Consider the following 18,003-nt stretch of genomic DNA (forward strand, 5'->3'; position numbering starts at 1 on the left):
ACTTGGGTTCAAGGACTCCCAAGGAAGTCTGGAAGTACTTTCACATCTGTGAGTATGTGCATTTCTTGGGAGAAACCATCCACAGCTTTCAGATCTCAAGGAGATCTCTGACCTATCAAAGATGAGAATCACTTCAAAAGAGAGTAATCAATACACAGGCTAAAAACAAGATTAACAGGTATAATCTATCCTATTTCTAGCCATGACACACCACTTTATCGTCCTGAGGAAATGTTCTATTTACATTTTAATGCAGTTTTCTAAAAGGTTTAAGAAGTAATTGAAAAATCAAGAGTACAGCAGTTAAATGCCTTTTACCACCTCTAACCAAAAGTAATTTGACGGGTGATGATAACTAGAGAAGCTGAGTTTGGTAAATCCCTTACGATTAATTATTTTGTACATCACTAGCCTTAATCAAGATTAGTAGTATTTAGTTAGTGGTTACACTTGTAGTATGAAGGAGTTACATGGAGGCCCAAATATATGCTACAGCTGCAAATAAGCAAGCCCCTGGGCAGGTTGGTACCACGACCTAACCCACACTAAGATTCCAGTCATTCAGTGACACCATCATGTAGATTAGCTAGAAAGGCTGCCCAGCTAGAAAAAAGGCAACAGTCACACTGTCATTCACACATGCTATTATTTAAAAAAAAAAAAAAATCAGACTCGTTTTAATATCTTACCTCCCTGCTCTGACTGCAATACTTGTAGCTCCTCTTGCTCCAAAGATGTACATTCTGGAGCGAGCTCACAGCCGTCACTGGCTGTGCCATGTTCAGAATTCACCATCTCTATATCAGACCCCTATGGAAAAAGCGATCATCAATTGTATGTCTGTCAGCTGCTCGAAGCTGGATATGACTACATGTAGATAGATACTTCCACTGGTCAAAGTCTTAGATGCCGCCATACTCCGAAGGGAGCAGGATCTAGTCTGACTACTTTTTATTCGATTGAGTCCATGAAGGCCTATGGCAGTGAAATGGCAGAATGGAATCACAGGCTTAGATTCTAAGAGAAGTCAGCCAAAAGTCAAACACGCTACTCTATTTTATGAGCCTGAGCAATGCATTTGATCCCAGAGGATACGTTTTTAAACTGAACTTATTTCTATTATTTTACTTCTACTCAACATTTATGAAGGTACAATGCAAGGTACTTTACTATGTGTTATGAGGTATACAAAATTCAAATCCGAAATTCAAATTTACAGCCTATTCAGAGAAATTTCCACATGTGAGTAACTATGACAATGTAGAAATTTCCACATGTGAATAACTATTTACTATGACAATGTAGAACCAAAAAAGCCTAAGGGCAAGGATTAAAATGAACCTATAAGATTAATGGAGCAAACTTTCCCTATAAAATTTTTAGAGTATTCTTTATTCTTCCAAGGCTGTCCTTCCTACTTTGATGTCAGGCCATCTTCTGTGTAAGGAAACAGCGGATCTTACAGTTTTGCCTCCTTGTATTTTATTTAGCAAAATAAAGTTAGTCACTAAGCTCTTCCTGCTTGTCCCCATGCCCCTCTCCCAATCTTTCATGTAGTTCACTGACCCATGAAATCAAAAGGTCTAAGTTCTCCTAATATACGTAAGTCAAAACAGCAAAAATTAAAAGAATTCATCAAAGGAGTAGGTTTTGAGTTGAATCCTAAAGAGAACTCTGAATGTTAAGACTCTGGGGTTGCCTAAAGTGGCAGGAAAATCAGAGAAACAGGCAAGGTTAGGGCTGAATTGGGGACTACAGGGGAAGCCAGTGCTGGCCTAAAACAGAATGGTGGCAATGAGAAAGGAAAAGACACTAGCAGTAGAACCTGAAAGCTAGATAGGGAGGGAAGAGGGATAAAAACACAAATATGATCTACTCTATGACACGATATCTCTAACACCAAATACCCTAATGACACACTTGGCTAAGTGCCAAAGAGGTTTATTGTCTTGCTTCACACTGCAGAATCACAAGTAAGACTCCCACAGCTTCCTTGCTCCTATACTGTTAATTATCCTTGAAGGAGAAGTTACCGCTATGGGAGTTGATCTACGCTTTGTAGAAAACAGGTTAAAAATAGAAAAATCACTTATTAAAGAAAAGAAAAAAGAAACCACCCCAATCTCAATTGGTCCAGCTGCTATTAAATTTTCAAATTTTATTGCAGAAAAAAAAAAGTTGGTTAATGTTGATTTTAAGAAGACATGAGTAACCAACTGTCTAAATCTTATATTATCAAAGTAATTCTAAAAATTACCACTTAATCAAGGAAAATAAGTCAAGGCTTAAGAGATCCTAAAAACAAATAGGAAAACTATAGATAAATCCATTAAAACTTTAAATAGATATAGATGATTTTTAACTTATTGCTTCTATTCATCAGTATTTTTATGATTTTTCTACAATGAATATATATTACCAGTGTGGAAAATAAATTAATGCTTATTATATACCAGTCATGTAACATCATGCTTCTTTAATAAAACTCATTGTCTGAAAGTGTTCAAGCCATAATTCTTTTTCAACCAAGTTCTGTTAGTAATATAATGTAGCATAACATATCCAAAGTAGAATACATGTTCCCCCATGCTCCTTTCTGGTCTGTCTAAATGCAGGCTCTGATATTTTCTAGTTACATAATCTTGGGCAAATTACTTTAAGCTCTAGTTTTCTCAACTATGAAATGAGAATGAAAACAATCTATACCACAGAGGTTGTTTAAGATTCTATGAGAATGTAGATAAAAGTACAGGGCCTAAACAATAATCAACTCTCAGTGTCTCAAAGCTGAGAAAAGCAACAAACAATAATGCAGAAGACACTGGTTCATGAAGTTTTCAGCAGCGAAGTTTAATGTGGGTGGGAAAATGTCCAAGCTATAGACAATGGAACCTCAGGCTTCAATGCAGAAAAATAATGGCCTTCAAAAAACCCAGGTGATACACTGTAGTATTACAAACAGCCTTATAAAAAGTATTAAATAGCATACCTCATGATTGATGACAGTCCAGCCACAAGATGAATCACTGTCACTGGAATTTTCAGACATTTTTCAGGTCTACAAATACAAAAACATATTGTCATGTGGGTATATTTTTAAAAATTCTATAGGAAGCACTATCTGTGCCCAAATATGAAAAGTGGCTTACTGCCTGCCTTCCAGGTGAAACTGAGACAAGCCATCCATAGAGTTATCATACAGGACATATAACTGCACACCTGTATGAACAGACACAACCAAACTTTTAAGACATCCTCCTGAGCTAGAATAGTACAGTCATACCGTAGGAATAAAGAAGCTGAGTCTGAAAGAAAAGGTAGGATTTGGCCAAGCAGAACTAAAGGGAAAGGAGAAGCCAATTTGACCGTGTCGATAAATCAAGGGTTGAGAGACCAAATAGGGGAGTGGAAGAGCTCCCAGGCCAAGCAAAATGAAGTCTATTGTGTTGGCAACATGAAGCAACTGAGATTTTTCAAGCAGGGAAGAAATATGATCACAGTTTTTTATGAAAATAACAGTGTCAGCAATACTTCAGCTGAATTAAAATAGGGGGGAAAAGACCAGAAATGGTTAGAAATTTGTGGTCACTGACAATAACCTAGACTTAAGTCCTAAACCAACACATATACTGGTCACTCTACCTGGTTTGTTTTCCCCTTACTATCTGAAACTCCTATTTAAACTTCAAAACCAAGCTAATTAAATGATATCTTACTGGCTTTGTTCTATACATTTAAATCTTATAAATGTTTCTATTATTGTACATACACTGAGAACACATTAAATCCAACTTGATGGTTGGTGTTCTAACAGAAAGCTCTACTGCAGATAATGTAATATGGAACCAGTCTTCAAATAAGAACAGAGCAAAAAATATTGGTCTATATCTTTCATTAGTGATTCCTGAAAAACTAACATTTTAAAAGGAGAAGGTGCCGGGGCACCTGGGTGGCTCAGCTGGTTAAACATCAGACTCTTGATTTCGGCTTAGGTCATGATCTCAGCATCATGAGATCAAGCCCCACGTTGGATTCTCTCTCTCCCTCTCCTTCTGCCCCTACTCCCCCCTAAAAATAATAATAAAATGAGAAGGTGCTTGGTCATTAATGATATAACAATTAGCATATTTTCAAACAAATTATTCGAAAAATCTAAAATAAGATATAAAGATGACTGTATGACTTTTACTGTCATGCTAGAGTATTTTCTAGTAAGTTCACCTGAGGTCACTCAATTACTTGATTTCTTACTTACAACTGATTAGGGCCCAGGCAGTTTATAACTATAAATTTAAAGGTAAACTATTACGGTGCAATAAATGTTTTCTTTCCAGTAGAGAAGACTACCCGAAAGACTACAGTCTGCATACCCTAGAGGGTATTAACCAATTTTTATGCCTTAGTAATTTTATTTCAGCATTCCTTATTAAATTGACTAGATAACTCCCAATTCCTCATTGAGTCAGTTTTGATGAATTTTAAAAATTTTTTTGATATGTTACTATTTGTACTTGAATTCTTTTATAAAAATTTGAAAATTATGGGTTAACATATGAGACTACACAAAGACTGAGCAGGAGGAAAGGAGAATGGTCAAAGAAGGCTTTATAAATGAGGTTGCAATGTTTAAGACATGCAAGAGAGCATTTTTTTTTACCTGAATTAGTTGCCAAAATTTTAAAATTAAGAGATAGCACAAAAAGTAAAGTTCTGTTTCCCCATTTAAAAAAAAAAAAAAAAGACACTGGAAGGAGTCCCCAAAAGAACAGAAAAAACATTACAGAGCAAAAACAAAGGCAGAAAAAATTAAATATGAAAGTTCTAAGCAAAGCAATTAATCTAGCATGAGTGGAATATTAAAAGAAAATCAGGTATGAATCTTTAAAAGTGCATAAATTAAGATGCAATTAAAGAGCCTGGACTTGCGGGATACAAGCCATCAGCGCATTACTCCCTGGAGAAGATGAGCACCTACATTTAACCAGGACTGATGAGGGGGGAGGGGACAAAGGAAAACGGAAGGGGTGGAAAGATGTTAGAAGACATGAAAGGTTTTTTTTTAAAGGACTGAATAAGAGATTGTTGGTAGGATAACTCCCAGGTTTCTGGTTTAAGTGACTGGGTAGTCGGAAGAACCATTCTATACGGAACAAGAAGTAGGAAAAAGAAAACTGGCTGAAGCCTAAAAAGCTTTCTTTCTTCACCATGTGAAAGATTCTAATCTCCTCTATAAGCTCACATTCTCACTGCTGCTCCATCTCAACACCGAGACGTACCAGCGCTTTATTTTGTTAATAACCTTCCAAAACTTGTGGGTTACCAAACCCAATCAGAGATATTTAATGTATATATCTCCTACCCTTCTCTTGATAATTTCCATTAAAAAGTTCTTTTAAACAGTTCCTAGCCATTTGTTTTCTAACAAAGTAATCTAATAGCTCAGGTGATGAAATTAACAAAGACAACATTTCAAAATCAAGGTATATAAATTGCTAAATTGGATCAACTTCACCATATCTGAGTTCTTTGAATCAAGGAGCCCACTTAAATCAGGCCCCAGTTTAATTCTTTGTTTACTCATCTTGAAGGAAGACAAGTTTGACATCTAGCCCAAATGAGAAAAATAATACCCGCCACGACACCAGAGAAACAGTTTGGATAAGTAAAATTCACAGTCCTACTAAAGAATCTTTTTAAGTCAGCAGTTCTCAAAAAGTTGGGTGCACTGCACTTAGAGCAAACTTTTTAAAAGTAAATTTCTGAGTTCCACCCTAGACACACTGACCCAAATCTGCCATTGTATCTGAACCTCCCCACTTGTCAGTGCTCTTCCTACAATGATAATTTTATATATTACTCCTTTAAAATGTTAAGATTTTCATACTGTCTTTTGGATAACGCCCAAAGGCACTGTATATCTAACGCTTCGTCTCTAGCATCTCATCTTCTCCCCTTCCATTCCCTCTCCCCTCATGATTTTGATTCCCCTAAAAGGCTTGGTTTTCTCTTAACTCTGGGGCTTTGCGGATATTCTGATCAGTTCCCTACCCCACTACCTCAACCCAAACCCCTGTGTCCATCCTTCCTATCTCAGCTAATGCATTACTTCTTTTGTGAACAATTCCCCGACCCCATCCCCAAAGACTAGTATTTTCCCTAATCTATTACTTGAAAGAGAATGCTGTTGTAATTGCTTATTTACCTGCCTATTATATATTCCCAACACACAGCACATTGCTGGATACATATTAGGCACTCAAAAAGAATAAAGGTGGGACGTCGGGTGGCTCAGTCAGTTAAGCATCTAACTTCGGCTCAGTTCGTGATCCCAGGGTCCTGGGATTCTCTGTCTGCATAGCCCCGTGCTTGTACGCACCCTCTCTCTTTCTCTCTGACAAATAAATAAATAAAACTCTTTAAAAAAGAAGAAGAAGAAAGGTAAACAGACTTCTGGATGATGATACAGTTAGTAGCACAAGTCTAAACTGTTTCTCGAGGAACTCAAAATTCTAGAGGAACCTCCCATTATTTTGACCAAAGGTAAATGCACAAACCCTTCCCATTTTTTTTTTTAAAGATTTTATTTATTTATTTGACAGAGATAGAGACAGCCAGCGAGAGAGGGAACACAAGCAGGGGGAGTGGGAGAGGAAGAAGCAGGCTCACAGCGGAGGAGCCTGATGTGGGGCTCGATCCCATCACGCCGGGATCACGCCCTGAGCCGAAGGCAGACGCTTAACCGCTGTGCCACCCAGGCGCCCCGCAAACCCTTCCCATTTTAAGAGCTTTACTAGTAATGTAAAAATATGCAGAATTTATGAGAAGTTACAAAGGCATAAAAAATACAAAGTTATACAGCTGAGGGTACTTAAAGAAGATTATAAACTTGAAGCCCGTTTCCAGACTCAGGCTTCCTTTCATTCCCGAGTAGTTTCTTAAGCAGTCATATATATCCAATTGCTTAGGCTCTTGGGCATTCAAATACAACCTCTACAAAACTAAAATCACACCCTGCTGTTCCTCCTGTTTCTGGTATCTCAGAGAACAGCATTAGCCAAAAACAATCTGGACATAAGGAAAAGCCATGAAATACCAGATCAAAAATCCTAGATTTAGAATAACTAAAACTTCACCTTGACCTAAAAATCTAGTCAAGTCTAACAACTCCTTATCCATTCCTGCTTCCACTGCCTAACCCAACTTCGTTTCCCACTGCAATTACAGTGACAGCTCCCTAATGGATCTCTACCTGCGATCAATTCCCTTTCCATCACTCCTTCATAAGTCTGCTCACACTCATAAATCTAATCGTTTAAACTACTGAATCACACTGCCTTCAAGACAAAATCCAACATCCTAAGAGATTCCAGAATAGGAGACATTATTTAAATTGATTCTCACTTCGTAAGAAATCCTAAGGAACATATCTTCACAACATGTAAAATTTTATATGCAGAACTCTATGAAAGAGAATGACAATATGTATTACAAACATACAGTTTCAACATAGAATATAGCACATATTGGTGACGACAGGATATAAATTTATTCCATAGAGTCTCATCTCATTTATGAAGCTACTTACAGCAGCAAGTCCAGTTCCACACTGGTACAATCACATTCTTCAGCAGACAGGAGGCCTAAGGTGAATACCATTTTAAATTCATTCCTTTATCCATCTGTTCAACATTTATTGAGTCCTTAGCACTTTCTAGGTATTGAAAATACCTATATATACCAATATACAAAACAGAAGTCTTGCCTCCTGGGGCTTAAATTCTATTCGTAGTAGACTATGCTGAACTGAGCCCATCTGTTCAACATTTATTGAGTCCTTAGCACTTTCTAGGTATTGAAAATACCTATATATACCAATATACAAAACAGAAGTCTTGCCTCCTGGGGCTTAAATTCTATTCGTAGTAGACTATGCTGAACTGAGCCCTATGTTCGAGGAAAGCAAGGAACACTGAAAAATCTCCCAGTCCTGTTTTGTCTTCTGACAAATGACTAACTGCAAAGGATCAACCTACCCTCACAAAAATCCCAGTTAAAAGTCACTTCCATCCTCCTCCTAATTCCCTTGTTTACTTGTCTCTACAAAAACCCTTTGGTTTTCTCCCTGAGATGTTTCTCATTAATGAACTTTCTCCATACTGCAGTAGCCTGAATTAAACCCATCTCAGTTGTACTGTGCATTTCATCTTCCACACTGGAGACATTCGATAAATAATATAAACAGCTAGAACAGACAGTATATTTGATGGCACAGTTCCTACTGTAGAGAAACACACGAGAGGAGTACAGAAAATGTTGGGTTGGAGAGGACTCATTTTTAAAAACATAGTCAGGAAAAGCTTCATTAAGAAAGTATATTTGGGGGCGCCTAGGTGGCTCAGGTCATAATAAACCCAGGATCCTGGCGCTGAGCCCCACATCCAGCTCCCTGATCAGCAGGGAGCCTGCTTCTCCCGCTCCCCTCTCTGTCTGCCTGACACTCTCCCTGACTGTGCGCTCTGTCAAATAAATAAATCGAAAAAACAAAAAACCAAAAAAAAAAAGTATATTTAAGCAACTATTTAAATAGGTGAGGAAATTAGTCAGTTAACTGGGGAAAGAGTACTTCTGACCAAACAGCAGGTAACAAAGTTGGAATGAAGCCAGCCTGCATCTCTGAGTAATAGCCATGAGGCCTGGGTGATAAAGAAGAGTGGCCTAGCAAGAAAGTAGGAAGAGATGAGGACAGAGAGTAACAGGCAGGGGATGGCCCATGTAGGGCCGTACAGGTCCTAAGACTCTGTAGCTTTTCACTCTGAGTCAAACTAAAGGTCATGAGAATTATCAGGAAAGAAACAGTTCAGTCTGGTAGCCTTACGGAGACAGCATCGTGGGGGAGAGCAAAGGCAGAAGTAGGTAGGTCATCTGCAGAGCTACAGTAATCCAGCCGAGAGAGAGAGAGAGAGAGAGAGAGAGAGAGAGAGAGAGAGAATGCTGGTTTGGCCCAGGGTGGTCGCTGTGAAGATAGTCAGAAGTGGACAGATAACACACGTATTCTAAAGGTAACAGCTAGCTAACAGCACTTCCCAAAATACTGAATATTAGGTGTGAAAGATGACTCCTGGACTAAACAAATACAAAAATGAAATTGCCACTGAGACAGGAAAGCTTCAAAAGCAGTAGGTTATGAAAAGAAAACTGGTGAACTGTTTTGGGGCATCTTAAATCTGAGACGGCAATTATCACATCCAAGTGGAAACATCAAGCAGGAAGCTGGAAACTGAATTTAGGGGAGTTATGCGCTAAAGATGTAACTGTAAAATAATTTAGGTGGCAGTTGTCAAAAGTAATAACACAGCAACAATATTAATTTTATCTCATAAAGTGCAAGTGGAGGGAGTGTTACCTGATAATGATGGTGCCCCTCATCCTTCCTGAGTAGCTACATTTTACTATGGAAAAGGTACGGTTTCCTATCACCATATCTTCTAGAATTAGATATGATGGAGAAGAATGGAGGCATTATTCTTCCACACGTCTATAATTCCAATGTAAGCCAACCAATGGGCTGGCAGCAAAGGTTCCAAAAATGCCGCTGAACTATGTGATCAAGAGCAGTCAGTCTAGCTAGCTTTCAAGAACCATTTCCTAAATGCTTTTCAAAGGCTCCTGAACTTTCACCTCCCCAACAAGCTATCAAAATGCCTGGTTTAAACCAGATTTCATCGTAAGAAAGGGAAGAGAATCCAAGATCCCAACTAATAAAAACTTTTAAAATGTCCTTTATACTCTATTTTTTATCCAATAACAACCCTACAGAAATAGTTTAAATGAGACTACCTTAACCTGGAACATAAATATTACACTCATTCAGTCAGTCAGCATATACTTACTTATTGAGCAAGTGCTATGTGCCATGCATGAATCACTATTCCAAGTGCTGGGGACACAGCACAGCAGTGTGGCAGAACACCAGGACCTCCCCTGAAGAGAGTTCATGTTCTAGTGCCACAAACAAGCAGAATATGTAGTAAGCCAGTTGGTGGCAAGTACTGTGGAGAAAAAGCATGAAAGGGGAAAACTGAATGCAGGGAATTGGCGGGGCGGGGGGGGGGGGGCGGGAATCAGCATTTTAAACCAGGTTAGGGAAGGTCTTCTACCAAAATAGGAGGGTACCTTATTTCTCCATAACCTTAACAGGGTAACGACCCTTTTTATTATCTGATCACCTCATAAGCAAAAACAATCTCTTTATCTTAATCTGCATTTCCCAGATAACTTGGCGGGATTGTACATTTTTGCCAATGTTTATTGGCTATCCTCATTTCCTTTTCTGTAAATTATCTAATGTTCCTATGTTACACTTTCTTATTGGATATCTTTATCGATTTGTAGAAGTTCTTTATAAATTGGGTCATGAAATAATTCACTGTTATACTTATCACAAATATTTTCTTCTAAAATGCTTCAATTTTTTAAAAATAACTTCTAGCACAAATATGTTTTAAATTTTAGAACACCTATATTTTACATCTTGCTTTAGAAAGTCTTTCCAAAGATTACAAAATTATTCTTGTATATTTTCTAACACTTCTTCAATTTTGGCTTTTACACTGAGCTACTTAAATTTCTGTATGCAGATTTTTTTCCCTTTTGGTGTTAGCAATTATCCTGATTACTGAAATTCCATACTTTCTATGATTTGAAATGCCACTTTTTATTATATAAAAAGTTCTATATACATTTATGGATCGGTTTCTGTAGTCTCCATTCTGTTCTACTGATCTATATTCCTTGTACCAATACAATGCTGTTTTAATTATTATGGTACTTATCACTAGTACCATTTTTCAACTCTTTCCTTGGTCCCTTCCTAAACATATACAACCACCCTAAACACTTATATACAAGCAAAGATGAAACTGACTGCAGGTTACATACAATACTTAACTCCAAGTACCAGAACTTTTTTTCCTTCCCATTTAAAAGTTTCCCCATGACCTTGAGGGTAAGTATTCTCTACAAAGTCCAAGTCTAGGGAGATATTCAGAAGCTTTCACTACCTGCTCTAACCTAGCAATCACTTAGGTCTCCCTCCTGAGCTCTCACATGGTCAAAGTAATCTACTTCCTGTGTGTCTCCTGAATACAGAATGGACAGCCCTACCTCTGTGTCTTTACTTACTCAAGTTACACTTCCTGGCATGCTTTCCTCCTTCCTTTCTTCTGATTTCTAATATTTAAGGCTCAGCCCTCCATGCAAGTTTTCCTAGATCGCAGTTTCTGACACAATGGTCTCTCCTTTCCCTGAATTTACAGCATTTACTTCTTACTTCATAGCATAACTTGCCTAGTGGTAGTTTATATTACTCTCTTCCTTGAGTAACTTTACTTATTAGTATTATGTTCAAGGCTTTGATAAAGAGCTCCAATTTTAGCCCCATCCCTAAATTTGTATCTGTTTAACTTAGCATAGTTATATTTTTTTAATTCTGCCTATTTTCAAAAGGGATTTAGAGCCACTAAAATCCCTAACCATCACAATGGAGACATCGAAATAGAAAAGCTTAAGAAATCCACTATTATCTAACAGTTTCACCCACTCTTCTGCTTACCAGTAAAGTCCCCAGCAGCAAGTAAAGAAAATTTGATGACGCCTAATGCCACATCACCCCAGCAGTCTGACCCGGTTACTGTACTCCTCAGCTCTAAAAAGACCTTTTACAAAAGCCGAGCAGAATCTCTTCCAAAAAAAAAAGGATGAAAGTCTCCAGCTGGAGCTGGCTTCTGTATCGCTTCATTCTACTTTCAGCGGTCAGATGATGATACTCTTGCATCTATCAGGAGACCGGCCTTTCTGATGTAATACTGAAGATGCTCTCTGTTTAGTATTAAAGACAGTGAAGTCTAGTTCAGATCTATGCAAAGGCATTTTACTCTCTAACTATAGAGGAGACAGCCCCCATAAAAGTGCTACACCTTAACCTTACTCCAACATAAACTCTTTGTTGTAACACCATGGGTCTACAGTAACAAGTCACTAAAAAAAGAGCCCCACTGAACTTGTTATCCTGAAACTGTTAGGAAGCATATACTTCACTCCACTTTCAAGCATCTTCTTTAGAAAAATCATCAGTAGAAATTTATTTCTGAATGGAGTGTTAGAATAAATGAGCTCAACCTGAACAGGTACCCTCAGTAACAGGAAGAGCTTTCCCTCGTGATACCTACCCTTGGTAAAAAGAGAGACATCACAATGGATACTGTGGGTAGAAGAGTATCTTCATCCTTGGTTCCATTTTATAATTTCTACCACTATGTTCTCTCTGTCTCCCTCTTCTCTTCTACTTTTGTTACCTTCCTGAATTTTATGTACCTCTTTAAGTTGCTTCAACCCTCTGACTTCAAGATAAATTCATTCCTTCACATTCATTCCAGAAATATTTATTACACACGAGCTATATGGCACTGTTCTAAATCCTTTTACTATAATTATTATCCTTTAGGGCCCAAAATAGATTTTGATTAGGCAAAAATGCAAGGTGAGTACAAACAGAAGCAAAATGTACAGATTAAGATTACAGAGGGTGTTTCAGGCAAAATAAAGACCATGTACAAAAGCAAAAAAAAAAAAAAAAAAGATGGGCAAAGAATGTGTTCCTCAATAGTGGGAGTACATACAGTTTATTTTGCTGCAAATTTTATTTAAATGCACCTTGGATATAGTCTTCCAAACATTTTATATAAGCACTAGGGTCAACAAGTTTCCTACCTTACTTTTCCCAATTAGCTGTTTAACAAAAATTTTTAATGTTTTAAAAATTATTCAAAAATGACTTTAATGACTACATAATGTATTGTTATATTTATCATAGCTGATTACCCTATTAATGGATAATTTAAGTTGCTGATGGGTTTTTATCATCAATGAAAAACAGTGATGCAAGGAAAAAATCATCAAAGCCTTTTACTAAGTTAGACGGTTTTGTCACTATGCTTTATGGTAATTTGGAAAATTCGCATTTAAAAAGTTATTCTGACATGGGGTGGTCTGGGTGGATCAGTCAGTTAAGCATCTGACTCTTGATTTTGGCTCAGGTCATGATCTCAGGGTTGTTAGATCAAGCCCCATGTTGGGCTCTGTGCTGGGCATGGAGCCTGCTTAAGATTCTCCCTCTCCTTCTCCCCTCCTAAAAAATTTTGACATAACTACTTCTGTAGTTACATGGTGAGAAATGTGTCTCTCTCAGGAATTAAGGACTCTTCAATCTGTTCACTGTGGAAGAGAAGAAACTTCCACTGTATTTGTTTTCTTTTTTCAAAGTAGTCTAATCTTAAGTGATGGGGTCAGTTTATACTTTTCTTTTTTCTATCTGCAATGCCGACCCTATTTCAGTCCCCAAATTCTAGCAATAAATAAACCTAGTTTAGGAGTACTTAGTACCCACTATGCCTTGTGCTGTGGGAAACATAAGTACTACCCTAGGGAAGCTGATTTCAAGCTTACTGGCTAGAATGGTCAGCTAAACCCTTTATTTGAAAAAGACTAAGTTTCTATAGGACTTTTAAACTGTTACATCAGATAAATCTTGCAACATATTTTCACCAAGCAAAGGCAAAGCTAAATGGCTTTCCAAAAACACCAAGGACAAAGGATTTGACAGGCAATTCTGAATACGGAACTAAGTGCTGTCTGCCATTTTGGACGCTCAAAACACAACACAGAAGCTTCCCACCACTGGTGTAGAAGGTAGAGGATGAAAGAGATGCAGAAATAAAACAGTCACTTCCACATAAAATACTTTTGAATTAAAAAAGAAAGAAATTTCATTGTTCTCCTATCCTGCCCCCAAAAGAAAAAAAAAATCAGTTTTTTGCCAAGTTGCATCATTCAGGAATCACAGCCTCCGTTAAACTTCCTAAACATGAAGTTACAAAAGACTTTCTTTTGTCATCTTTTGCCTGCCTTGTGAAAGATCAGCATTAATATAAGGCTTCATAAAACTTTACTACCACCTGGTAAAAAATAGGGCTAAAGATTTAAACATACAAAATGAAACCACAAAAAGACTCAAAGAAAATGGAAAATAGCTTTATAATCTGGAGGTAAATACGATCTTTTTCTAAGCTTACACAAAACCCAGAAACTATAAAGGAAAAGATCTTATATAAAAATCATACACTTGTTTGCCAAATCACTATACGTAAATATGAATGATATACTGGAAAAATATCTGTGACATGTATGACAGAGTTTTCAAAACAGTTCAAGTGCACCAATAAACCAATAAGAAAAAGGTTAAAACACTGAGTGGGAAATTTAGCAAGTGGGGGCACATGGGTGGCTCAGTAGGTTAAGTGTCTGACTTAAGCTCAGGTCATGATCCCAGAGTCCTGGGATCCAGTCCTGCATCAGGCTCTTTGCTCAGCAGGGAGCCTGCTTCTCCCTCTGCCTGCTGTTCCCCCTGCCTGTGTTCTCTATCAAATTAATAAAATCTTTAAAAAAAAGGAAAACGAAAAGTCTCTGAGGAAATCCTATATAAAAAAAAATTTAGCAAGGAACATGCTCAATTTATAGAAGACATAAAAATAACTTACAATACTGAAAAAATGCTCAAACTTACTACCAAATAACACAAAGAGAAGCAAGATTATTTTAATGCCTAACCAATTAACAAAGACTAAACAGGTTAGTAAATTAGATTAGATATGGGAAAATAGGCATTGTGAACAGTGGAAATGTATATTATCATCCTTTCAGTAATTTTTTTTAAGTTTTATTTAAGTAATCTTTACCCACCCCCCCCACCCCGCTTGGGGCTGGAACTCATGACCCTTAAATCACAAGCCACATGTTCTCCTGACTGAGCCAGCCAGGACCCCTTCTTTCAGTGATTTTTAACAACAAAATTTTACAGGCAGATACCCTGTGACCCACCAATTCTCCTTCATTTCCTATTCATTTCATTTCTAGGAATTTATCTGATAGAAATAGTCACATGAGTATGAAAATTTATACACATATGTGTAAGAATGGTTGACGAACAACTTTTATAGTACAAAATTAAAAAGTGGAAGGTCTACCAAGTGTGAATTTATTAAAATTAAAATCTGCAGTATCTATAATTAGTGCAGCCATTAAAAAGATAGAGTAGATCAACATGCCTTGACATGGTGAAATATCAATATTTTAAAAAGCACGACAAATATGCATAGTAAAATGCTATTTATACTAAAATTTTAGAAGCTTTCAAATCCAAAAAAAACAAATTACATGTATCTGCTAAATTTTCAATGACCACTTATTAACTTTATAGTCAGCAGAAGAAAATTTTTTTTTTCTAAAATAAAAAGACAAACCCAATTTAAGTACAGTATATGCCTGATACAAATCCAGTCATCTTCCTGATGACCAGTTTCTTCAAGACAAGTCAAAGGGCTTAAAAGAGTCAGAAAAATGTTTACTATCTGAGGTATGAGAAACTTACTGTGGAAAACTGACACTTTGATGAAAACAGGGCTTTGATGAGTCCACAGTGTAGTAATTAGGGCATTAAGATGTGAGTCCTATGGCTGCCCTGCCTCTTGGTTACTACATTCATCATATGAGTGGATGCAAAGATAACCATAACCTATCTATAGGTTAAGCTGCCCTCTCCTAGCTCTAATGGAGTGGAATTTTATTTAAAACACTGAAATCTATCGCTAAAGATAGGAATCTGGAAAAAAAAAATCTAGAATAGAGTAGTAATTTCGCGTTATCCACACCCAGAAAAAGGCACCAACACGGTTACATGCAGCAGATTAACCTTTTGATGTAGAAAATAAATCAAGAAGTGAGCCAATGCACAATTTCTTCACGTTTCCTTCTATGATGTAACATCCCTCAAATTGGGAAACAAAAGCAACTACTACCATATTTGAAGATAAAAGTACTCTTTTTTTGGCTTCCATGTAAAAGCAGCCACACCTCTGATAAAACATCTGAAATGAAGTGAGTCAACGATATGAATTCAAACACTGTGGGGAAATTTGGATGCCTATTAGTATGTAAACATTCCTCTCACCAGGTATTCTCATTCTGAGAAAAAATCCTGGCTTTCCAAGATTGTTGTATCTTAATTCTGAAAGAGCCTAAAAGAGCCCATATATACATAAACTTGGCCAGGCTCCAACTCAGTTGGGCACCATGAGCCCCTGGTGGCCCCTTTTTCCCTTTCATGAATAAATAAGTAAAACTACTGGGTTTTCCCTCCTTGTTTTCCTCTATTCCCAAATTTTTAAAAAAATAATCAATTTTTGCTTATTAAAAATACATATTCATCATATATCTATACTTTTTAATTCTCCCTAATTTTATGAAAAACAAAGGGATTTTACACTTCTATTGTTCTCCATTTTTAAAAATACCAAACAATTAAATATACATCCATTGTTACTTTTTAGTAGTAATATTAGAAAATGTTAGTTAAGATACTGAGTTATCAACTAATCATATAAACAGCTGTTACCAACCCATGCATGATACATAATACATTCCTCTGCCTTTCACTTTCACTTGTATTTACTCTCATAAAGTCCTCAGAAAAGTTTCTAAAACACTTTTTTTTACTTGAATATTCTGTATGCCCACCTTACTTAAAGTTAATCTCAAGGGTCAGATACTGTAATAGGCAGAGCTGACATCCCCAGAAGCAGCTGTCTAAGCTCTAAACTATTTCTGAAAGACCAATGTTTACACATGCAATGTTTCTCTCAGAGGACCTAGGATTTCATATTCAGTGTAGGCTCACTGTTATGAAATCAACTTAAAGTAACATTTTAGAACATTAAACACATTTAGAACATTAAAAACATCCGCTTCCTACTGTCAGAAGTTAGACTGATGATCTTCCTTAGACTTCAGATGTGCAATTAAAAAAAAAAAAAAACAAAACAAAACCAAAATGAAAAGCCCAGCCATAAAAGCACACTGCAGTTTCAAGACCTTTAATGCAGCAGAGTGCAAAGTCACAGTCAGGAGAGGGGCCAGGTTTCCTTCAACCTAGAAAAAGCCAAAAGTTCTACCAAAATATCAAATTAAGATACCATTTGACTGTTCCATCAAACTTCCCAGTCAAAAAATACATATCACATTCTTAACACACTTTAAATGCACCATACACTTTATGTAAATGTTACTTATGTAGCCAATAATACTTTGCATGGACAGATCACTCTGCCACTTACAAACTGATGTCATTTTCATAACTGATTTGAGCTTCACAAATACCTCATGAAGTAAGGCAATTGGCTATTATGTACAATGTACACATGGAGGCAAGACAGAGTCATAAATTATGTGCTCAACATCACTAAACATCCTGACTCCCAATCCTATGCTCTTTTTAGTAATTTCATCATGATGGTAACATGAACCAGAAGGTTTTAGGATAGTGATTTATGGACAAATACTAAAGAAAAATTACAAATTCTGACTTCCTGTAATGAAGGAGGAAAATCTTTGACTCACTTTACTCATTTTTAAATACTTCCTTCAAGAACCCTACTGGCCCTTAAACAAGTTTCCACACATCAGATGTCCTTTAAAAAAAGAAAATCCCTAAACTTATCAGTTACTTACAATCTTTCCCACATTATAGGGCTAAATTTCATCTTAGAACTCAAATTGAGAAACTTTTTTCAAGTTTATCTGGTGCAGTATATTGGACATGACCTTTGAAACACACTGATATCTCTAATTTGTTTTAATCTAGTCAAAACTGTAAAACTGCCAGCAAGGAAATTCTTGATATTGAAAGTTATCACATACATTAGAGCAACTTCCTCACCTAACCACACATAAACATGCAAACAATCCAGGCTCTAGTAGTTCTGCATTGTTAGATGAGTCTGCATTTTCTGTTTTAAAATATCCTGGGCTTAACAGGCCTTGCTGCTGTGTCCATGTTCTTAACATGTCAGAAACTATTGCTCTAGGATCTTAGCAGTTCATACTCATCTAGCT

At 36.9% G+C, this 18,003-nt stretch overlaps 1 protein-coding gene across 6 annotated transcripts in view; it reads right to left on the reverse strand.

The window, feature by feature from the left end:
- The window catches only part of CCPG1 (cell cycle progression 1), a 38,516-nt gene that overhangs the window by 18,022 nt on the left and 2,491 nt on the right, over positions 1-18,003 (reverse strand). For 5 of the 6 annotated variants that reach the window (XM_045812086.2, XM_087859226.1, XM_045812082.2 and 2 more), the window contains exons 2-3: positions 2,990-3,058; positions 690-810 (exon numbers count right to left, since the gene is read on the reverse strand). In XM_045812086.2, coding sequence (XP_045668042.2) covers positions 690-810; positions 2,990-3,049 — 181 coding nt within the window. In that variant the 5' untranslated portion in view covers positions 3,050-3,058. Of the gene's footprint in view, positions 1-689; positions 811-2,989; positions 3,059-9,890; positions 10,050-18,003 lie in introns of all 6 variants that reach the window. The other variant, XM_087859224.1, reaches the window with a different exon arrangement.

This window comes from Ursus americanus, chromosome 36, assembly GCF_024610735.1.
Source record: "Ursus americanus isolate L20-20 chromosome 36, mUrsAme1.1.p, whole genome shotgun sequence".
In the NCBI taxonomy this organism is placed as follows: Eukaryota; Metazoa; Chordata; class Mammalia; order Carnivora; family Ursidae; genus Ursus; species Ursus americanus.